This window comes from Drosophila subobscura, chromosome O (genome assembly GCF_008121235.1).
Source record: "Drosophila subobscura isolate 14011-0131.10 chromosome O, UCBerk_Dsub_1.0, whole genome shotgun sequence".
Lineage (NCBI taxonomy): Eukaryota > Metazoa > Arthropoda > Insecta > Diptera > Drosophilidae > Drosophila > Drosophila subobscura.
The window spans coordinates 3,410,273-3,432,835 of record NC_048533.1 but is presented as its reverse complement, the minus strand read 5'-3'; the positions used below and the strand labels follow the sequence as shown (position 1 = coordinate 3,432,835).

Genomic DNA, 22,563 nt, shown 5'->3' with positions numbered 1-22,563 from the left:
GATTAAGAGGTTTTATCACAAGAAAGGTAATGGGAAAGGAAAGGTACTAGAAATGTAAATTTCTAAGGGATCTCTAGATAAACATTTAGCAAGAAAACTCACACACTTTTCCCCTCTGATAACTTTTCTAGTTCGTTTGCATTTATTTTTTTTTTTGTTTAAGGTTTTTTTGGTTTCGTCTTTAGTGACATTGCAGTAGTTGTTTGATAATAATTTGATTTTTTTATAAACATTTGTTGCTTTTAGATGTTGGTTAGAGGCAAGAAATTTACACATTTTTTCATAGCGGAGCGATTGTTGTTCTTTCCCCCTTTGTTTGAAGTTGTTATTCGAAAGCGTTTCGTTCTGTTGCTGCAGTTGTTCTTGTTGTTCTTGATCTTGTTGTTGTATGTTGTTGTTGTAAGTTGTTGCTTTTGTTGCTGTTGTTGTTGCTGTTGTAAGATAAATGTTTTTGCTTATGCCTTGGATTCAGCTTCGCTGGCGGTGGCCTGCGATTGGGCATCGCTCGATTTGCCATCGTCGACCTTGCCGAAGACACAGCAAGGGCACTTTTCCTTCAAAGCCAAGCGATACTTGGGATGGCTATAAAAGAGATATAGGATCAGGATTATATATCATGGATATGTTAAAGGTTGTACCCACCTAATGCCATAGACAATGGGATTGTAGCAGGCCGCCGACTTGGCAAAGCAGGCACCCCAGATGGTGTTTAGTGGAGTGAGACCCTCAAATTTGAACAGTCCCATGCAGTTGATGACTAGGTAAGGAGTCCACGCCATGAACCACAGCGAAATGGTGACCAGAGCCACTTTGGCCAGCTTGCCCTCGGCGCTCTTGTCGGCATCCTCGGAGGAACGCAGCGACTTGACATTCATTTTCTTGGCCTGCTCCCGCATGGCCTTCTCGTGAGCGGAAACGGCCTGAAGGAGAGAACGGATGCCATTGGAGGATATAGGGTGGGTGTAGGCGGTGTGTACTTACAGCAATGATGAACCAATAGGAATAGCAGATAAGGAAGAGCGGGATATAGTAGACGAAGATCGAGTAGAAGATCAGGTATGAGCGTGGATTCCAGTCGCGCTCCAAGTAGTCAATGCCGCACGATGTCAAATTACCCTCCGGCACATACCTTGATAAGGTGATAGAGGATAATGCTTAAAGAACCAAATGAAGATGTTTTGTCTCTGCACACCTGCTCCAGCCGAAGACGGGGGCCAGGCACCAAATGCTCGACATGAACCAGATGTAGGCAATCTTGCCCAATGCCAGTGGAATGGTCATCGGCCGACCGGCCATGCCCTTGACAATGACTTGATAACGATCCAGGGAGATCATGCACATGGACCAAATGGAGCTGCAGCCAAAGGCGGAGCCCAGGCCCGCATAAATGTCGCACATCATGGGCCCGAGGACCCAGGTCTCAAAGTACAAATTGATGCCCATCATCGGGGTGTTGGTAATCATGATGCCAAAGTCGGAGATGGCCAAATTGATGACCAGGAGGTTTGCAGGAGTGCGCAGTGATTTTGTGGTGGCAAAGATGTAGATCACCACGCCATTTCCGCACCAGGAAATCATTCCAATTATGATCATGTAGGCCGTGAGGATCTTTGCCCAGATGGGGTCCATGGCGGGGAACTGGTTCCAGTACGGGCTGATGAGATGCGCCATATCGGGTGTGACCTTATCCACCACCGATCCATTGGAGAGGGCTGCAAAATGCGGCCCCAGTTGTGTGGCTACTGCTGCAAAGCTGCAACAGAACAACTCATGGTATAGATATCATTCCATCACCTTCGATCTACGATGTCTTCCTACCTATCCATTTTGATTTGATTTTTCCCAGTTGTGTGTCACTATATCCCGCCTATATATCACACTCTTTCTACATAAAAAGCTTGCAAATTCCGTTGTATATTTTTCAAACACTTTTTACATTAAAGGAGTCCCTAATTTGTTTCTGAAAATTTCACTGGAGCGGACTATTCGCGGCGATGGGTCATTGGAAACCTGCAACGTCCGCACTGGCGTCTCAGGCTTTTATAGTTTTTCTAGGAGATTCTTGAAAGAGCACCCCCAGGTAGGGTTCAAATTCAATTAGCCAAGACACCTAAAAATATATACTACAAGAGTGCAGACAGCTTTTGGCTTATAATCATAATAGCCATAACAAAACGCAAGAGAATCCACTGCCCATTGCAATGGGCCAATGTCAATAGTTTGACATTTCAGTGGCTTCTTTCAGCACTCGATTATGGTCTCTCCTCTATGGGTCTCTGACATTGTGCCCGAAAAAAAGAGGCGTGGAAAGTCAGCGATTCGATATGTCATTGCTTAAGAAATCGATGGGAAAAACGATATAGGGAAACTTAAGAAGAGTGCGTGTGTGCCATGCGTATCAGACCGAGGGGCGCTGCTGCGTAACACGCGACACGTGTTGAGCAGTAAACACAATTATGGAAGATATCCAAAACTGTTTTTCAGTATTTCAATTAATTTTGTACTCTAAAAGTAACAACAAAAAACGTATATATAAAGATGAGTGGCATCCATTATTCATGCTATTAATATTCCACACCCAATGTCCCACCGGAATGTGCCCTCACAGTCACGAGCCATTAGAAAAATGCCCAAAAGCAAATACAAACTCTTCGGAGAGTAATCCCCCGCTTTGGGCTTTGGCTCTGTGGCTCTCTGGCTTTAAGCTGCTTATAGACGGTACTCGTGCCCCCTCTCTATAGCGATTGATCTATTCACACTTCCATTGTCACGCTTGGAGGTCCGATTGTTGGGGCGTCTGGTCGCGGACACTAATTTTCCGAATAGGTGTGCGTTTGTGTCGCTTTTGTGTGGGGGGGGTTGCTTTTTGTGGATCCAAATTTTAACATTAAAGCCTTTTGTTTTGCTTGAATTGGGTCAAATTTTTAGCTAATCTCTCTCTCCTAACCCTTTATATGGTTTTATGGCAGAAACGAAGCGAGGTCTAAATAGTACAGTGAATTCTGTCCAAGGGGATGTCAGACAAGAGTCTGGGAGCTGTCCATCAATCGATGAGCGTCACTGTAAGTGTCAATTTGTGTGTGACAATTTATGTGACAGTCGACACATGTTAGGGTTTGACGATCTTTTGGTTTAAGTCAATTACACACCGCAAAGCATCCAACCAGAGATTTTATAAGCCATGAAACGGCATAATCGTGTGATAAATAAAGTTAGACGGAGATCAAATATAACCTAAAAATATATTTAAATACATACCAAATGCGCAAAACCGGAAGCTGAGCTCAGATCATCATTATCTTCGCAGTCATTCTCAGCGTCATCATTATTATTATATCATTATCATCGCGTCAGAGCTGTGTTTTTGCGGTTTACTGTTTGCACGGATGTCTGATTGTATATGTATTGTATGTACATATGTATGTATGTATGTATGTAGGTGTAAAATCCATCAACAAATTGTTGAAATTGTAGGGTATCCAGAAGGAAAACTTTTCGAAACTATGCGAAAACATGAATCGCATTTCAATTTATTCAACATTTATTCGGGTTTCTTTAAACAAACAAACACAAAATTCGTATTCGCTCGCCCACCTGCAAAAAACAACAACAAAATACCATAAACAAAGCGTGGAAAAAAAGGAGGGGTACGGTAAAGGTACAACAAAGGCAACAACAATTGCAGCAAACATTTGCGGGGGCAGCAGCAGCACAAGAAGAAGAAGATGGAACGAGAAGAAGAAGCAGAAGTTGGAGATAATTTAGCATTAGCAAATAAGCGAGATAAATGCTTCGATTTGTTGTTTTTGCTGGTGCTGCTATTATTTGTTGCTGCTGCTGTTTTCCTGTTCAATGAGGCAGACACGAAAAAAAGCGGAGAAACGTGCACCAAAAGCCGTTATTGTATGCCCTTCCAGTGCTCAGGCCGTTAATTGTTCTAAAATCGAACTCAAGTCAATGATGTTCGAGTGACGAGATAGGGTGATGGCACTCTCTCTCACTCTTTGGCCTACACTCTACCATATGGGAATATAAGCAAGTGTGCTTAACGGGGTTGGCTAATATTACTTTTTAGTGGTTTTTGCCAAACTTAATATCCATGAAGTTAAGCCCTCTGTCCCCGGTAGGACAGTGTATAATTAACAAACACCTATGATTTGATTTTTGTATTTTTCTATGTTCGACAATGGCTTGGCGCTTGCACGTGTATATGTGTGTGAGCGTGAGTGGGTAAACGACGGCAAGTGTTCTGCCGCTGCCCTCCCTCGGCGACAGCCTATTCGTGTGGGGGTAAATGGGCGAGAAAGAGAGAACGCCAATGTTTTCGGCCTCTGCTCTCTCACTAGCTCTCTGCGCCCGACGATCTGCTGGTTGTTGGGGCTTGGTTGGGGTCGTGTGTGGGAGCGCTTGTTCTTGTTGGCTACGGAAGAGAGTGTCATTAGTTTAGTGCAGTGGAAGCGAACAGCTGAGATCACCTCGGACTACACACTCACTCTCTTGCGCCATGGCTGATGTTATTTTCAGCGGCTGAGGGATTTACAGTAACAAACCCGAACCGCTAAGCAGCATCGGGCAGCGTCCGCGTGCAGTTCGCTCTCGGATAAAATTTACATTTGTTAATTTTTTGTTCAAATTCGATCAGTTTCGCTGTTAAATTTAGACACTCGTTTAAAGCGGAAGCCTGCCAGCGTTTTTCCAAAAAGTACAAATCCATTTTCCGCCGCGTGTGTTTTTCTAGTTCAGTCATGATTGCAAATATTGGCTTGACAAAACGAAAACGAAATGTCAAACCGCGAAAATTCTATTAACCTTTGGTTTGGTTAATTAATTAATGACGAAATCCATCTCCATTGTCGTCAGCACGCGCGCCTCTGAGGCAAAAATGCAATTAAATCATTAATAAAAACCAGACAAATATTGAAATATATGTATGTATGGTGATACACACACACACACACACACAGTAAGAGAGAACATCAGTCATATGTAAAATGCATTAGAAGGCGGAATGAGAATGAGTGTGCGTACGGTACTTGTTCGAAATTTATTTTCGAATAAATAGTACAAAGTTGAAGAGGAAGCAGTAGAAAGCAGCCGCCGCCGACCAAGACTCTGCTGCGGTCGTATTATGCAGCGCAGCCCGGTCTCATCCCCATCCCGTTTGTTCATCCCATCTTCCATTCCCATCCCATCCCGCCCAACACACGTAAAAACAACGGCACAGGCGGGCGGACGGCATTTATACATACAATTCATACGCATGCACAGTGGAATGATTTGTATTTGAGTTGCAGTGAACCTTGATTCAATTAGTTCAATTGATTAATTGATTGTTTTCCCACGAATATCAGCGAATCCAATTGAAATGAGAGAATGATTAAACTTGACTTGATAATGGTTTGTTTTTTGTTCATAAAAGGTGTGAAAACTTTATTAATTGAGTGACATGATAATTGTTTAGGGTAGTTTGTATTCTTTTTCCATTCTCCCACAACCACTGTGCGGGGATGCCATGCTCTGCCTGTGCCTGGTCCCGTTCTCCGTGTATACTTTCGTGTGATGCGTCTTCTCCTCACGATCCCTATCCATGTGCTCAAATTGTGTGCGTGTGTGCCTGTCTGTTCTGTTTCTCTTTCGGTTTTCGGCTTCTGAAATAAACGAAATAGGAAAATTTGGTATGTTTCATTTATAAATAGATTTCGCCATACCATACGCAGCCTACGGTGGAAAAACTCTGAAGTGTAGACGATGTGAAATGTGAAAAGTGAAAAGTGAATGAAACGCATGTGAATCTGACTCGCCCTGAGAAATCGCTTGAATAAAAAGCTGGAAATTGAATTAAAAATTTCATAAATCTATTGGAGAGAAAATGTGATCGAAAAATGTGAATTTTCGGCAAAGAAAAGCATAAAGAACAAGAGAATTATCGAAGAAAACATCAAAACTACAGCAACAAAATGCAGGCCTCGAGCACCACCACAACAACAACCACAAAAACGAAAAAGCTGAGCAGCAGCACGGGCGCAAGTACGGGTGGCAGCAACATGATCAGCTCGGTGGCGGTGACGAGTGCCACAAAGACGACAACCACCACCCGGAAGCCGGCTGGAGCCAGCCCCAAGTCGCCAAAGGCATCCACAATGGGATCATCAGTGACTGCCGCATCCAGTGCAAGCGATTCCCAGGCAGAGATCGCGGAGCTTTCAAAGAAAATCAACGAGCATGCGGATGCCTTATACCACACGTGGAAGAGTCACGGGAGGCACCCGGTGGACCTCCTTGAGATCTACAAAAATGCGGCCGCATCCGGGGATTTTGCAGAGGTAGCAGGAGCAACCACAGCGGACGCGGAGGGACTCAAAAAAATGGTCACCAGCTTTGTAAACATGGACAAGGAGCAACGGGGAAAGACTGCAAAGAAATCCGACGGACCCACCACAAATGGCAAGGTAAAGAAGTCAACGACCGAATCCGCTGCTTTCGGAGGCGCTTCCACCTTCGAGCAGGCCCTGCAATCGCCCAAGAAAGTGGCTGCCGTCAGCAAACCTCTGCCGGATGTGAATCTCAATTATGACATCAATGTCCATTTGGATATGAATAATCTGTCGCAGGAGCAGACGCAGCATCTCCTGAAGATCAGTGAAATAATCCAGCAGCAGAAGGACGCGACGGCAGCGAATTCTGTGAAGAAGCGGCAGACTGGCAGCAGCGGGAAAGTTGCCAACTCTGTAAAGGTAACAGCGGCAGCAGCCTCAGAGCCACAATCCCCCGCCAAAAAGCAGAACAAAGCCAAGAGCGGGAGTGCCGTAACAGCAACGGCAACGGCAACAGCAGTTGGCATCGATGTTATAGATGCCCCACAACAGGCTCATAGAGTGGCAGAGGCAGTGAGTGATAAGAGCGCCGAGACGACGGTGGTGGCCACAAATCGGAAGTCAAGCAAAACCAAAGAGAACAGTGCCGAAGGGAAGCAGCAGCCGGCAACCAAAGAAAAACCCACAGCAGCTACTGCCACACGCAAATCCACAAGAGGCAGCATAGCCACTGATAACAGCCACAGTTCAAGCAACATTGTGGCTAACGCATCTTCTGTGGCAACATCCGCACCAGAGGCAGCAGCAGCAGCAGCAACAGAGATGGATGCAACATCCGTCAGTACAGCGATGCCAACGTTGAATAAAGTGAAACCCACTAGCGGGGCACGGGCAGTCCTAACCAATGGCCAGGATCCGACAAAGAATAAAAATGGTACGATTGAAAATAGTAGCACCCAGAATCCATCCAGAGCACCCCATACCCGTAGTAGTCCACGTAGTACCTGTAGTCCCCGTTACCGTACCAGAAATCCCAGAAATGATGATGACACGTCATCTCTTCTAGCGGGTCTCCTCACACGCGGATCGGTGGCGGAGCGTGTTCTGATGTTCGAAAAGTGTCCGGACGTGAGGCATGCATTCCTCAACATCAAGCGCCCCCAGGCCGACGTTGCGCCCAAGAGTCTACTCAAGGTGAGTCTCCACCGCAGTCACCTATTCCATCCCTCTGCCCTTGCAGTCCCACTGCCTCTCTGAGGGAGGCCCTAATTGAACGATATTCATGAGGCTGCGGCTGTTGGATTTTGCCCTCCCGCCGCCACCAATTGAATGCCCATGCCTTGCCTTGCGATTGTTATCTAACAGTTGAAAATGCCAGAGGAAAATGTGAAAAAGCGAAAACTATAGCAACAAAATGAGTGCCTGCCTCAGGCCCCTCGTCCCTCTCCGATCGCCACTCAGATAATTGCACTTGTTATCGATGCGAGTGGCAGTGGCAGAAGCAGAAGCAGCAGCAACAGCAGCGGCAACATTGATTGATTTAAGGTTACCCCCTGAGACGCCGCCACCGCCAAATGAGAGATGAAAGCATGTGCCAAATCAGTGACTAAATTCAGAGAAATAGAAAGAAAGTCAAGAAGAAATGTGGGGGTTTCACATGGAAAAGGTGTTGTCGTAGGCCAGATTTAGGCTAGACATATTTTTTAGTGGGTTCTACTTTTGCGAAGACTATAGAGGGGATTACGGTCCTTATAGAGCTCCAGGTTAGATCGTTCTTAGCTTAATACAGCAGTGGGCTCGAGAGCAATACGTGTATTTTGTTATTACATACTGGAGTTCAAAAAGAGTTATTTTCTGCCGAATACTTAGATAGAAAAGTGGAATTGTAATCTTAATATCCATTCAGCTATCCCTTTAACTTTCCCAAGTTCTAGATCCTCTACCTCCTCTGTTCTTTCTGATTTTGGGGATGGGCCCTGCATCTGACTAGCGCAAATCGAGTGCCCCTTGCGAACAAATAGTGTGGGGATGCGAGCGCTACTCGTACGTACGAGTACAAGTACGAGTATGCATATTTTACGTATACAAACAAATCAAATCAAGCATTTACGATCAACCATAGCCTCTCGATCGTGCACACGAGCAGATGAAAAAATAAACTAAAACCAAAAACAAACAACAAAGTCGAATCTCCGAATAGTACTCCCGAGAGTAGAATCACCCGCATGTGATCATTATCAATTTTCGTTTGTTTTTTTTCTGTGAGCAATACTCAAATGAAATGCAATTGTGTTTTTGCTGTTGATTGTTGCTGCTTTTTTGTTGTGTGTTGTAGAATTGTTTAATTATTTAATTACTAGGGTGTACAATATTCCTACAAAAATAAAAATAAAACAAAACCGAATACAAACAGCGATCGACGGTGATTCCATGAAACACTTGAACTTTTGTTTTGTTTTTGCCTAACGACGATTGTTGGCTGCTGTGAAATTCCTCACTTCATCGAACGTGAACGTTCGATTCGTTGGATCGTTGAATTGTTGGATCAAAGCAAATAAATTGTCTAAAAATATAAACCCATCTCCCCCCACTATTTTTTGCAATTAACTTTTAGGCAGACAAATGTTGTATTTAGTTTTTGGCTTTGCTTTTCTCTCTCTCACTCTCTCTTTCTTATTCTCTGTGAGAGATATCTCTATTCCTATAAATTGGGCAACAATGCGTATGCGTAATATTTGACTACGAGTATAAACGATTGTGTAGCCGGGCGTATACGTAATAGACTCTTGTGCGCGCACATGCCTCGAGAGTATTTCGTAGATTGTTTTCTTTTTTTTGTGTATAGATGGGCGCAAAGATTAATATTTATGTCCTCGTTGACAGTTTTAAAATCATGAATGGCCATTGAGCAGCAACCATAAAGATGGGAAGAAGTTCCCTTAAGACAGCGAGAGACAGGGAGGGATTTACTTGTACATATATTCGGGTTAAGGTTAATAAAAACAGGCAGAAATAATACAGACACACTGAGAAAGGGCCTTGAATCTCAAAGTAGGAAAACATGTTTTCCGCATTTTAATTGCCGTTTAATAGCCCTAGAGATGGCTCAAGAAAAAAAATTTCCAGTTTTTTATTGCTCTTTGAAGATTAATGAAGTGAACGAGTTTCCAGTCAATTATGCGATTCCTTTCTGATCTTAGAAAAGACTTTCTCAGAAAGAAAGATGAAAAATGTACTTCTAAGGCTAATAGTTTCAATTAATGACTCAAAGAGTCAACGTAAAAGTCACTTAATAATTTCTATAGATAGATTAACCTAATTTTAAAACAATTTAGAACATATAATATATTCATTTATGAATCCCCAAATAATGATCCATGCAATCCATCAGGAATCCGCCCCCTTCTACCCACATTTTCTGCTGTTTCAAAAATTTATGGCACAAAATCTTCCTACCTTCCGCCCCAAAATTCCGTAGCTAATTAGCAGATTTGGCACATAAAAACCACACCAACGGATCGGAGGGAAGGGGAATGCTCATACATGCTTTAATTTCACGAGTACTTGCCCCAAAAGACGTACAGTAGTTGTACCCTAAGAAAAGGAGGGTGCTATAGAATTGAATTGAGGTTTGAGAAGGTGAAAGAGAAATGTATGAGATATTTTAAAAGGGTATCCACAATCTTTTCTGCTTTCATCTGATTCTGCTACTCTGCCCCACTCAACCGCACACATTAGACAGCAATTTTGTTTATGTTTATTTGAATGGCAAACATTTCATAATAAATTAAAAGGTAAAGGGCGCAAAATACGTCGAAAAATTTGGGGCGTGGCCTGTCTGCAAAAAAATTCTGCGAAATATAAACAAAAGAAACGAAACCAAACGAAAATAAATAAATTCGTAATTTTATTGAGTGGCGGCGGGGCAGGCAGCAAAGACTTTGAGTAAACAATTCAAGAGTGATGGAAAGATTAATATGGTTAAAATTTATTATTTATACGGAACTCGCAGGTCAAGCTGCATGCCACACCGCCGCCACCGCCACAGGAGACAAATTTGCTGCAAAAGGAAATACGCTCAACCAAGAGTGTTTATATACCAAGGTGAAGAGTCCTCTAAGAGTCCTTAAATATGAATACTAAAATATTTTTTTTATAGATTTTACTTTCCACATGGCAAACCACAGCCAAATATTGCCATGGAGCGTGTGGTCCGAGGCATACTCTCCGGCTTCGATAGCTTTCCCAACAATCAGGTGACCAAAGACGATCTGCCAAGGATCCTGAAGCTGTGCGGCATGCCCTACTACTGGCGCATGCCCGTAATGGTCTTTTGCCAGACATCGAATTCGGGTCTTGTCGAGCGTCAGAGATTTGTGGAGTTCTGGAAACAGTAAGCACATTGATACTGCCCCCGAAGGATCATTTACTGATTGATTTATGTATCTGTCACTTGCAGAATGAATATCTATTGCCATGAGGCTGCGTCTCGTTTCGTGTACATCTTGTCGCGTGGCCAGCGATTTCGCTCTTACATTGTGCCAGAGGATTTGGTGCCGATGGTGCAGGATGTGGTCGACACACATCCCGGTTTGGCCTTCCTCAAGGAGGCCACCGAGTTTCATTCCAGATACGTGCACACGGTCATCGCGCGCATTTTCTATTCGGTGAATCGCAGTTGGAGCGGCAGGATCACAATTGCAGAACTCAAGAGATCTGATCTTTTAGAGGTACTTATACCCTCAGATTGCCCAATAAATCCTTACTTAAAGATCTCTCTTTAATCGCCACAGATGATTAGTCTTCTAGAGGAGGAGGAGGACATCAATCAGATTATGGCCTTCTTTAGCTATGAGCACTTTTATGTGATCTACTGCAAGTTCTGGGAACTGGACAAGGATCACGATCTGCTCATCAATCAAGAGGATCTGGCCAAGCACAGCGATCATGCGTTGTCCTCGCGGATTGTGGAGCGCATCTTCTCCGGCTGTGTTACGCGCACGGACAGCAAAAAGGCACCCGAGGACGAGGCCAAAATGTCCTACACAGACTTTGTTTGGTTCATACTCTCTGAGGAGGACAAACGCACACCGACAGCCATTGAGTATTGGTTCCGCTGCATGGACATCGATGGCGATGGAGCATTATCCATGTACGAGCTCGAGTATTTCTACGAAGAGCAACAGCAGCGCATGGAGGGCATTGGCATCGAGTGTCTGCCATTTGAGGATTGTCTGTGTCAGGTAAGGAGTATTCTTTTCTATCTGTCGTGGAGTCTTAGATTTTGTATTTTTTCCAGATGCTAGATATGATTAAGCCTGCGAATCGGGACTGCATTACGTTGGGCGATCTGAAACGCTGCAAAATGACGCACGTCTTTTTCGATACCTTCTTCAATCTGGAGAAGTATTTGGATCATGAACAAAGAGATCCATTTGCCTCGCAGCGTGATGAATATGTAAGTGTTTGTCATGCCGCAGTGGCACCCGGTGTGCACTCTCTATATCAAAATCTTATATCTTTAATAGACCTCCGATTGGGATCGATTTGCGGCACAGGAATACGAACTTCTCATATCCGAGGAGAACGATTAAGATTGAGGGATCGCTTAAAGATAAACCACACATATTTATTAACATACAAATTTTTATACAAATTTATACACTACGTAAAATGAAAAACTGAAAATGAAAGAAACAAAGAAACAAAACAAAGAAACAAAAGAACGAAAGAAAAAAAAAGAAAAGGAAATAGTTTTAGTCCCATATGTGCAATAAATTCGAATTATTTATTTATGAGTTTCTAAAGATTTTAGTTGAATTTTAATGACGAATAAAATAAATTAATTGAAAATCAACTACCATGAATTGTTTGTAAAATACTGCAATTTTTTTATAGAAAATATGCTGCTTTAAGGAGATGACGACGAACAGCTTGCACTCTCGTTCTCTTTGTTGGATTTCGTTGACTTCATTCATCATCTTCCATTGCTCTTCTTCTTCCAATCACCAAATCAAAACAAAATTCTATTGTTTTTTTTCATTGTTTTTTTTTTATTATTAAATTTCTGTTTTTGTTGTTTTTGATTTTTTGTTTGTTTTCAAAGTTTAACTTAAATGTAGTTAAAAATAGAATTTACTTCTCGTTTGTCATCATTTGAAAACGCCAACAGAGAACTCATGATGAAACTCGCTTTTAGACTATGCAAAAATTTGCCTAAATACATCGTGTATATATAGATATAATTGGTATAATCAGATAATCATAGAGAGAGGATCTCAGCGCCAAACAGGATCGACCACGATTCAGATTACAGAGAGGTACACATTACAATTAAATATTATTTAAAAGGGGGTTTATAGGGTTTTTTTATTACTCGTTATTCCTGCTTTTTAGGTGTTCTTTTAATCTATATATTCCTCCGCTCACAGTTGCTGCTTGTCGTTTCATGAATCACAGATGCATATGGGATTATATATTATTATAATGTATATATTAGGCGCCGTTTTTCGGGGGATTTTTTGTACAGGAAGAGATAGGGGAAGAGCTACGACGTGCCAGCCAATGTATCATTCACAAACGACTAAAAAAATATACGTATTAAAATATATAGAAAGGGGAGTTTAAACATTGGGTTCTGTGTTCGAAGCAAGCAAGTAGTTTGGACTGTAGAATAAGCAGCAAATATATATAGAATACGGGCAGATTAAATATAGAAGACTCAACGTATTATTCGTTTTGTGGCGCTAGCTCTGTTTCTGTATTCTGTTTCTGTTGTGTGGTGAGGTTTCTACTGTTTTACGCGTACTTTTTCACTATCCTCAAAGTTCTTATCATTATCGTTGGTGTTCTCGGAGTCCGAAGAGGACCCAGCACCACTGCTGCTGTTCGCCGTCGCATCCGTGTCGCGACTGTAGACGGGTGTGCTCTGTCCTCTCACATATTCGCCGGTGATGTGCACGCCACGAATATCAGAGCCTGGCACTATGAACATGGGATCCAGCAAGAGTTGTTCCTACAACAAAAAACATCCTTTAGGCTTACACAAACTAAAAATAATATGCGTGACTTTTCGTACCATTATGGAGCGCAATCCTCTGGCACCTGTATGCCTTTCCATTGCCAGCTTGGCTATTGATTCCACTGCATCCTCGTCAAATGTTAGATCGACCTCATCCAGACCCAGCAGCGCCTTGTATTGAGGCACCAGGGCATTCCTTGGCTCGGTGAGAATGCGCACCAACATGCTGACATTCAAACTGTGGAAGGGCACAATAACCGGAAAGCGTCCAACGAATTCCTATAACACCCAAGGCATTAATAGAATAAATCAATGCCAAAATGGATCATGCACTCACGGGAATCATGCCAAATTCAACGAGATCACGGGCCTGCACTTTGGTGAGGCATTTGTCACGCTCCTCCTGATCATTGTCCATGGGTGCGGCCACCGATTGCACGGCCCGACGGTTGCCAGAGCCGCTGGACGAAGAAGGCATGCCAAAGCCCAAATACTAAAGGTAAAACAAACTCAGATTAATCATAAAATTGACTTCTGCAATAGAGATCTCTTACCTTCTCGTTGAGGCGTCTGCCAATGAGCCGATCCAATCCTGTGTAGGCGCCCGAGGCCACAAAGAGGATATTCGTGGTGTCCACCTGCACCGTTTCGCCGCGCAGCTTTCGCGGGGAGTTTCGCTCAGGCACATTGACGACCGTGCCCTCGAGCATCTTGAGCATGCCCTGCTGGACACCTTCGCCGCCAACGTCGCGCAGCTGATGGATGCCAGGGACGGCGCCAATCTTGTCCACTTCGTCGAGGAACACAATGCCTGTCTGGGCACGATCCACATTGTAGTTGGCATCCTGCAGCAGCTTGGAGATGACGCTCTCAATGTCCTCGCCGACGTAACCCGCTTGGGTGAGGGTCGTGCAGTCGCAGATGGCGAAGGGAACGTCCAGGCAGCGGGCAATCGTTTGGGCAATCAGCGTCTTGCCCGATCCCGTGGGACCCAGCATGATGATGTTGCTCTTCTCCAGCTTCACGTCGGTGGACTTGTTGTCCAGTATATCGGAGCCGGCGCGATTGTCGCCGCCGCCGCGTCCCGAATGATTGCCCAGGCTGCTGCCCAGACCACCACCCATGCCTCCGCCCATGCCCATCTGTGCGGGTTTGGGGGGCAGCTCGTTGCCCGGCGTGCTGTTCAGGGTGTGACCAATGCCTGTGATGTGCAGGAGATCGGGACGCGGAATGCCGTCCAGCCCGCTGCCTCCCTGTCCGCCATGGCCGCCGCCCTGCTGCTGCTGCAGCTGTGGCAGATTGTGGTGGATGCGCTTGTAGTGATTGTAGACCGCCACGGCGAGCACTTTCTTGGCAAAGTCCTGGCCCACCACATGCTTGTCGAGGTACTCCATGATCTTCTGGGGCGGCGGAGGCGGCTTGCGCTGGTTCTTCGGCTCGTCCTTGACCCGCTGCTTGGTCTCCACTTCGGAGAGCACCACAAAGAAGTAGTTGCACTTGGCGCACTTGACGAATCGCGTCGAGCTGACGAACGTCTCCACCTGCGTGCAGGCACTGCCGCACTTCGGGCACGAGAGAAACTTGTCGCCACCGCCGGGCGGATCCCCACCGCTCGTTGTGCTCGCGCCACCAGCACTCGAGCCAGCTCCAGGGATCTTTGAGGTGCCGCCACTGCTGGCGCTGCTGCCGCCGCCACTCCCGCTGTCGCTTGTATCCTCTGGCGGCTGCGTCGTTCCATTGGTGATGTCAATGTACGCGGGTATATTCATGACGGGCTCCAGTACAATCTGCCTGTTGGCAGCGCATTGGCGTGTGGCCAAGTGGAAGCGTCTCCCGCCACACACTCCTGGTCCTCCACCTTCTGCTGCTGCTGCATTCTGCCGGCTCAGTATCACACATTTGGCTGTGTGCTGTGTGGTAGGAACTCCGCCACCTAAAAAGAACCACACAAAGACGGAATCAGTGGGATGTTGGCATTCAAAAAGACATTCAATAAAAGAATGGAATCATTGACCCTGTACTCTTCAAAGGTTAATAGCATGGGAATCCATATAAAAGACAGATAACAACGCAGAGAGGGAGATAGAGAGAGAGATTTCAACCGCAGAATGCAAAACAAATAAAGGCCAAGGCCAATTAGCATCTTCCGATATCAGAGATGATAGATGACCGGCGAAACTATCTTTTTCACACTCTCAGCTTATTGTCGCATCATGGATCATCATTGGATCTTCTTTTTACAGGTAGCTGTGATGCCCAAGAGTGGATAATGGAGCACTTTCGCTCAGTGTAGGATTTCCCGCCATTAACTTCCGCATCCGATCGCTTTCCCTATCTACATAACCCGTAGGCCCACAAATGTAATAGCAGACTGCCGGGCCTGGCCTGGCTATTAAATATATCAAAAAACTTATGCCGACGACCACCAGGCCATGTAATAATAAAAAATCATTGCGTCAGACGCCGAGCAGAGCATAGATATCCACAGGTAATATTCAAGCTACTTTTTTAGACAATTCAAGTTCAGTCCAAAGACCAACAAAACAGCGAGAAAGGAAGCTGCTGAAGGCGCAGCATTTGATACTCTTTTGCAGATCGATTGTTGATATCTGAAATCGATAGATGCTTAACCTTTTCTTGCAATCATACCCCTTCTTATGAAGTGCATTTACAAGAGCTCATATAGCTCCTAATTGGGAAAAGGTACGAGGCAAACCTCAGTTGGAATTCGCGCATGTTTGATTTATGTATGTATGTAAAATCAAAACGATCGAACGACTATCGATAGCCTGATACATCCGATCCAATGCGATCCCCTTGGAAGCGACGCCTCTGTGCGGGATGTTGACCGCGAGAGCAGCTTTTTTGATACCAAAAGAAGACGACCTTCACGTAGAGTGGCCCAGAGGCGCATCTCGTGGCGCCGTACGTGGGGGGCCTGGCTAGGGAATTCTGATAAGACAGATAGGTAAACAGCAATCGGAATTGGATTCATACGAAAGCAGCTGCACCAGCAGGAAATGACGCAGTTACGTATGCGATGCCATGATTTTCGCAGCAATAGTAGCCCAGTAGCCAAGTGGGGAGAAGACACTTACCCTTTGCCCAGACGCTGTATTTAGGGCCCAACAAGATTATCCGCCGCACCATGCTCATAATGGCTACTGCCCGCTTCACTTCACTTCACTCTTCTCTCCCCTGCTTATCCACTGCCTGCGGAAGTCTCAGCTGAGCGCTGCTTCTGCTCCTCTGTCCCCTGTTGAAGCTGCTGATCTGTGGAATTCTTGTTTCGAGACTGTTCCTTTAGACGTTTCTTCTAGACTTCAGCCGAGGCTGTTGGTTATTTTGCACAAACTTGAAAACGCTTTGCAGTCCGCTTGGTTTACGACGCAATTGTGTTGATTTTTTCGCCTGCCACTGCTATTTTTTTTTTTGGTGGAAAATGGGGGGAAGGAAAGAGATTGCGCTCGGCACGTAATGTGTTTCGCTGTGTGCGTGTATGTCGATTACTTCTGCTGTCTCTGATTGCTTTTCCACCTTTCGGTAGCTGTCTGTGTGTAGGTGGCTGACGGCTGCTACTTTGCGGCGCCAAAACAGCTTTGATTATTGCACTTGTTTTTGCTTAAAACCTCTAACTAGAGTATGGATTAAACACAAATATTGCCAGCGGGCTGTAACAAGAAAAATCTTCCCACTGAACTGTCTTTGTAGTGCAATCGATAGCTCAATCGATACTCGCGAACAGCTGGTTTCTCTCTTCCTCTTCTTGTCACAACGCACCGTGGGCCAAGTACAACAATTTCGGAAAATGGAAATAACAAGAAATTTGGACTGTTGTGAGGCCAAGACGTATGTGAATTTGGGAAACCATAAAACAAACTGAAATTTGTCAGTTTTGTAAGACATTTCTATTTCCATTTGAGTAGATTTTCAATGGGCCCATAAAAACTTAGTCTAGAATTGGTATAGTGTCTATATCTATTAGTAGCCAGGTATGATGCGACCCTTCTTGCTGGCCTTCTTCAGCTTCGTTTTCTTCTTGTCCTTGCTGCGCTTCTCCAGATTATCTTGCCGCTTCTTCTGTCGCTTCTCCTTGTCGTAGTCCACCTTCTGCTTGCGCTCCGACCACTTTGTCTTGGCCTTCTTCTTCTCCACCTTGCGCTTCTTGATGGACTTCAGCAGGAGCTTGGGATCATCCTTCACCTTCTTGCCGGCAACCTTGTCGAACGCCTTCTTCCACGCAATATCCGTCTGCATCTCTGCCGCCTTCTCCGTTTCGCCTTGCTCCTTCAGCTCGTTGATCTGTTTCTTGGTGTCCTTCAGTTTCTTGAGGATTTCCTTGGGATTTTGATGCGACTTCTTCTGCTTTCCGCCGGGTGTGGCGGCAAAGTCCACTTTGGAGTAGACAATTTTGCCCTCTTGATTGTACACCGGTTGCTGTTTCACGGCTTTGATGAGTGCCTTGGAATCACCATTTTCCTCCTCGTGCTTTATCGCACCATTGGTCAACTTTTTCTGCTTGACGTTCTCGTTCTTCAGATTCTTGGCCGAGGAGAGCATCAGCTTCTGGACACCCTTGCTGCGCTTCATCTTCTTGGCCTCGCGCCGCTTCTGCTGGCGCTCTGTGGTGGGGCCCTTCTTCTGGCGCAGTTTGTTCTTCATGGATGCCAGTCGCTCCTCCAGATCCTCATCCGCACCACGTTCACCATTTGCTTTTTGTTTTTTGCTCTTTTTCTTAGGCTCTTCTTCGGTGTCCGACAGCAAGTAGTCCTCGTAGGTGTCATCGTCTGGAAGAGCATATATTATATATAATTAAATTTCATTTGGATTAGCAGTTCGTACGAACCTTCCTCCTTGGAGTACGGCACGCCAGCGGTTGTCAGCAGATCGAGCAGGCGGTCACGATACTCTGTGTACTCCGTCAGCAGTGTTTCCTTCTTTTTCGATGTACTACTTGGCTTGACGGACTCTGGGAAATACTTTTCCCTCATTTCTTGTAATATTTCCGTGGTGGGCCGCATCTTGTTTAATTAAATTTTACGTTGATAAAAAATACAACTATTTTAACACGTGCAGATACATGCTTATCGATATATATCGAAACTACCTTCCAGCAGTGCTGTAAAGTGATTGCATTTTTCCGTCAGTATTGGATAACGATGACAGATTGTTAAGCGTCCGGCGTTGTGTATTTTTGCTATTTTTTTGTAATTATTAAAAAAATGTTTTATCATGTGAGTTGTTTTGTTGTTAGGCTTTTACATTAACTGACTAACCGCTACTTCCCTCAGATATCACTGGAGCATGAGATTCTACTGCATCCTCGCTACTTTGGACCGCAGCTGCTGGAGACGGTGAAGCAGAAATTGTACTCGGAAGTGGAGGGAACCTGCACGGGCAAATATGGTTTTGTGATTGCTGTCACGACCATAGATCAGATCGGATCTGGTGTCATCCAGCCCGGACAGGGCTTTGTGGTGTACCCCGTCAAGTACAAGGCCATTGTGTTTCGTCCCTTCAAGGGAGAAGTGCTGGATGCAGTGGTAAAGCAGATCAACAAAGTCGGGATGTTTGCCGAAATAGGACCACTGTCTTGTTTTATATCGCATCATGTGAGTGGACAGATACTTAGCCTTTGAAATGATGTTATATTTCATGTTCATTCCATCCAGTCTATTCCCGCTGATATGCAATTCTGTCCGAATGGAAATCCGCCCTGCTACAAGAGCAAAGACGAGGATGTGGTCATCTCGGGAGAGGACAAAATACGTCTCAAGATTGTGGGCACACGTGTGGATGCCACAGGCATAGTAAGTTGCATCCTTTAGACATTTTAATGCCTGATTTTGATTGCTACTTTTTCCCCTAGTTTGCCATTGGCACTCTGATGGATGATTATTTGGGTCTCGTTTGCAACTAGGCAGGAAGTCATCCCTTTTGTTGATGTACAATTTAATTATATATATATATATTAAACTTTAATGAAATGCATTTAGACAGCTAAATATCTATGTGTATATATAGTAATAAATATGTACTTTATAAGATTTGATTTCGATTGAAAGAGGTACGTTTACATTTGTAATTTCCTTTTAGTTTGTTGTGTGTGTGTGTGCGAAGTGTAGCTACCAATGTGGATGGATGGAAAAACGAACAAGAGCTATACATAGTGCATAAGTAGTTACAATTATAGTAGCTAAAGAGATATATATACGATAGGTGGTAAGGTAAAGCACTTAAGTACATATATAAAAGCCGAAATCTAGAGGGTCCCTAGACTGTGATTGCACATGTGGAGAAAAATCATAAAGCAGTAGAAGATTACGCGGCGATTGAGATATTGTTTTTGTTCAGATTGATTTGTGGAATGTTTAGGGTTAGGCCTCACAGGTCCCACGAGAAGAGATGATGCTTGACGAGCATGTCGCGCACACCGTCCTTCAGCGGCTGCGACTCCTTGCCACGTTTCGGCGGCAGCTCCCAGTCTGGATTCAGATTGAAGGCAAACTGCGAGAGTATCCGCAGCTCGCACTTGATCTGCACCCAGCCGGGGGAGTCGATGAAGCTCCAGGTGTGGTACCATTTCTGCACCACCTCCTGGCAGGCGCAGAGCACCTCCAGCCAGAGATGTAGCACCTGCTCGTTGAGGCCCAGGCAGATGAGGGAGCGCAGCTTGACATCCATCTGTGCGTGGGCATCGTCGTGCGTCTGATTGATGGCCTGCACGCAGCGGTAGAGCAGCTCCTCGGGCGTCAACACCTTGCCATCCTCGTCCAGACGATACGTTTTGCACAGCACCAGGCGGCTGTAGACGCTCTCAAAGTCCTTTTCCACTTCACGCGTGGCCGCCTCCTCGATGTACAGCCAGGGGTGGATGGGTCCGCCGAGGAACGATGGCCGCTTCATGCCGTGCTCCAGAAAGGCCTTGATGGCCGGCGCCAGTGTGCCGCGTACCAGATCCGTCACCGTCTCGGAGATGGCATCATCGCCGGCGGAGGTGTACAGCTTGCTGCGCTCGTCCAGCAGCTCCACGAACTTGGCGGGAAACCAGCCCCGCAGTCCGTTCAGCTCGCCCACCCAGCAGTGCTCATCCTTCTGGCTGATGATGGTAATGATGTCGTTGCGTCTGAAGCCCAGCTCGTCGTCGTCGTGCCGCTCAAAGTCGTGCAGCGCCTTGGCGCGCCGCTTGCGCGTTCGCGCCACATTGATGAAATTCTCGTGGTCCTTGGCATGCGATTCGCTGCTGTAGTTCGCCGTCAGCTGGATGTGCCCCGCCAGCTTGGGCTCAATCGTGATGAAGTGCCGCCCCACCTTCAGTATGGCCTCGCGCAGATCCACCAGGATCTCCGTTTGGCGGATGTTCTTGTTCTTCAGCTGGTCGGCCTCCGAGCCGTCGCCGCGGAAGAGGAATGCCTCCAGTATGGATTTGCTTTTTCGCACCTGCCTCCTGGCTAGCTGCTGCTTGGGCAGATTCGATGTGGCCTCGGGATTGCCTATTTGATGCCCCTGATCGGCCATGAGGTAGGCCAAGTGGCGCCGCCGATGCGTGTCAATCACCGTCTGACTGAGGGAGCCGCCCACCTCCAGGGCCTGGCTGAAGAGCACTTCCACATCGGTGACCTCGCCCGGAATGTCCGAAAGGGAATTGAAGATCTGGGCAGAGTTCTCCAGGTGCTTTAGCTCCTGCTCCTTGACCTTGAGCATGCCCAGGGTGAGCTGGAAGAGCACAATGGATCCCTCGTAGAAGAACCAGTCCCATATCCGCACGAGAATCTTCATGTGCACGACATTGGCGAAGACCGTGAGGAACCAGTGGAGCGTAATCAGCGACAACTCAATGTCGTGCTTCTTGAGCGACTCGTCCACGTTGGTCAGGTAATTGGCGATGAGCGTCTGCATGACGCGCTGGTCCGCTTGGATGCCCAGCAGCGTGGAGCTGTAGTACGAGGCGGGCAGCAGATCCTCCACAATGGTGGCCATCATCCAGAAGGCATTCTCCTCCTCCATGAACAGCAGCAGGCACGCGACAATGACGCCCGTGCCCTGGCAGTAGCCAATGTCTGGGAAGAGCCACGCAATGCCACGCAGGATGCGACGCAGGCGAGGAATGCCCGTGCCATTGGGATTGCTGAAGCACGCGTTTGTGGGCAGGATGCGCAGCAGATCCTTTTCGATCTGCTTCGATGTCATCAGTTGGTCGTTGCTGGAAGCTAAAAGAGGAACGTATGTCAGAAGAGATTCTCCATCTGTGGCGCTTAGTCCTACCCTTGACAATGTCCTGGTAGCTCGTCTCGCTCTTCTGCTTCTTGGCCAATGCACCCGAGAGTCGCATCCACATCTGAGCGCGCAGTGTGTGTGGAATTCCCTGTCGCACCATGTTGCGCAGCTTCTCGGTGCGCGGCAGCATCACATCCACATGCTCCCAGGTGAGCTCCGTGGCCTCCTTGTTGTGCGAGAACTCCAGATGGGCTATCCACTGCAGTCGCTGCTGCGCATCCTCCACAAACGGTATGCCTAGCAGTTTATTTGAGCTCTGCTCGGGTCCGTCCTCCTCCTCCACGCGAAACCCAAACTCATCGAAACGATACTCGGGCTGGTCGTTGGGCCCCGAGCCCAGCTCAGCCTCACTGCCAAGCTTTGCAAGGATCTCCTGCGGCCACATGGAGGCCGTCAGAGCGGAGAATGGCCCCCCCGGGTTCGGTCTAACGCCATCGGCCACGCTCAGTTCTTCCATCATTGGCGGCAGCTCGCCCAGATCGTCTTCCGAGCCCAAGTTTTGCAGTTTGCGCTGTGTTGGCAGTTGCCAGTTGCCAGTTGGTGCGTGAAGACGATAAAATATCAATTAGCTTTGATAAGCAATCTTTTCTGGTTAATTATCTGCGCTCTGCCCGTACTTACCGTATGTTCTGCACGGCCCACGTAACCATCGTGGTCCCTGCCGAATATGCTCCTGGCCATATCCATTCTGCTGCTCAACACGTTCTAGCCTGCCTTTGAATTATGATATTTGGGCATTCAGTAAATAAGATGTTTCCCTTTGCTTTTTTTGGAAGCTAACAAAAATTTTCACTTTGCATTGTTTAGGTGTCAGTGATTTTCTGTTCACAGCTGTTCGATAGGCGATCAACGATAGGTTGTGCAATCGATTGGACTGCACCTGTTGAGTGTACCAAAAAACAACAATGTTTATTTAGTTAAATAATGGGGTACTTTAAATTAACTCAGCTT

General features: G+C 46.1%; 6 protein-coding genes across 6 annotated transcripts; 2 read left to right on the top strand and 4 right to left on the bottom strand.

Moving 5' to 3' along the window:
* Positions 1 to 119: 119 nt before the first annotated feature.
* On the bottom strand, positions 120 to 2,023 carry LOC117898523 (opsin Rh1). Its single transcript, XM_034807992.1, has 5 exons — positions 1,819 to 2,023; positions 1,193 to 1,753; positions 982 to 1,129; positions 643 to 920; positions 120 to 582 (listed from the first exon to the last, which is right to left on the bottom strand). Exons 1-5 carry the CDS (start codon positions 1,824 to 1,826, stop codon positions 456 to 458), a joined length of 1,122 nt encoding a protein of 373 aa, XP_034663883.1. The 5' UTR covers positions 1,827 to 2,023; the 3' UTR covers positions 120 to 455.
* Positions 2,024 to 4,564: 2,541 nt separating this feature from the next.
* On the top strand, positions 4,565 to 12,024 carry LOC117898516 (serine/threonine-protein phosphatase 2A regulatory subunit B'' subunit alpha). The gene is made up of 9 exons (XM_034807983.1): positions 4,565 to 4,928; positions 5,697 to 7,248; positions 7,381 to 7,508; positions 10,327 to 10,418; positions 10,474 to 10,707; positions 10,774 to 11,044; positions 11,108 to 11,557; positions 11,614 to 11,772; positions 11,843 to 12,024. The coding sequence occupies exons 2-9, from the start codon at positions 5,958 to 5,960 to the stop codon at positions 11,906 to 11,908; spliced, it is 2,691 nt and encodes an 896-aa protein (XP_034663874.1). The 5' UTR covers positions 4,565 to 4,928; positions 5,697 to 5,957; the 3' UTR covers positions 11,909 to 12,024.
* Positions 12,025 to 12,690: 666 nt separating this feature from the next.
* LOC117898521 (ATP-dependent Clp protease ATP-binding subunit clpX-like, mitochondrial) lies at positions 12,691 to 17,042 on the bottom strand. The gene is made up of 7 exons (XM_034807987.1): positions 16,434 to 17,042; positions 13,890 to 15,268; positions 13,673 to 13,828; positions 13,393 to 13,614; positions 13,123 to 13,329; positions 12,814 to 12,897; positions 12,691 to 12,778 (listed from the first exon to the last, which is right to left on the bottom strand). The coding sequence occupies exons 1-6, from the start codon at positions 16,489 to 16,491 to the stop codon at positions 12,862 to 12,864; spliced, it is 2,058 nt and encodes a 685-aa protein (XP_034663878.1). The 5' UTR covers positions 16,492 to 17,042; the 3' UTR covers positions 12,691 to 12,778; positions 12,814 to 12,861.
* Positions 17,043 to 17,220: 178 nt separating this feature from the next.
* Positions 17,221 to 18,421, bottom strand: LOC117898524 (surfeit locus protein 6 homolog). Its single transcript, XM_034807993.1, has 2 exons — positions 18,182 to 18,421; positions 17,221 to 18,122 (listed from the first exon to the last, which is right to left on the bottom strand). The coding sequence occupies exons 1-2, from the start codon at positions 18,354 to 18,356 to the stop codon at positions 17,317 to 17,319; spliced, it is 981 nt and encodes a 326-aa protein (XP_034663884.1). The 5' UTR covers positions 18,357 to 18,421; the 3' UTR covers positions 17,221 to 17,316.
* A 51-nt stretch (positions 18,422 to 18,472) lies between these two features.
* Positions 18,473 to 19,356, top strand: LOC117898530 (DNA-directed RNA polymerase II subunit RPB7). Its single transcript, XM_034807999.1, has 4 exons — positions 18,473 to 18,569; positions 18,627 to 18,947; positions 19,008 to 19,145; positions 19,205 to 19,356. Exons 1-4 carry the CDS (start codon positions 18,558 to 18,560, stop codon positions 19,253 to 19,255), a joined length of 522 nt encoding a protein of 173 aa, XP_034663890.1. The 5' UTR covers positions 18,473 to 18,557; the 3' UTR covers positions 19,256 to 19,356.
* LOC117898517 (small G protein signaling modulator 3 homolog) lies at positions 19,355 to 22,440 on the bottom strand. The gene is made up of 3 exons (XM_034807984.1): positions 22,234 to 22,440; positions 21,601 to 22,123; positions 19,355 to 21,545 (listed from the first exon to the last, which is right to left on the bottom strand). Exons 1-3 carry the CDS (start codon positions 22,297 to 22,299, stop codon positions 19,720 to 19,722), a joined length of 2,415 nt encoding a protein of 804 aa, XP_034663875.1. The 5' UTR covers positions 22,300 to 22,440; the 3' UTR covers positions 19,355 to 19,719.
* Positions 22,441 to 22,563: the final 123 nt, after the last annotated feature.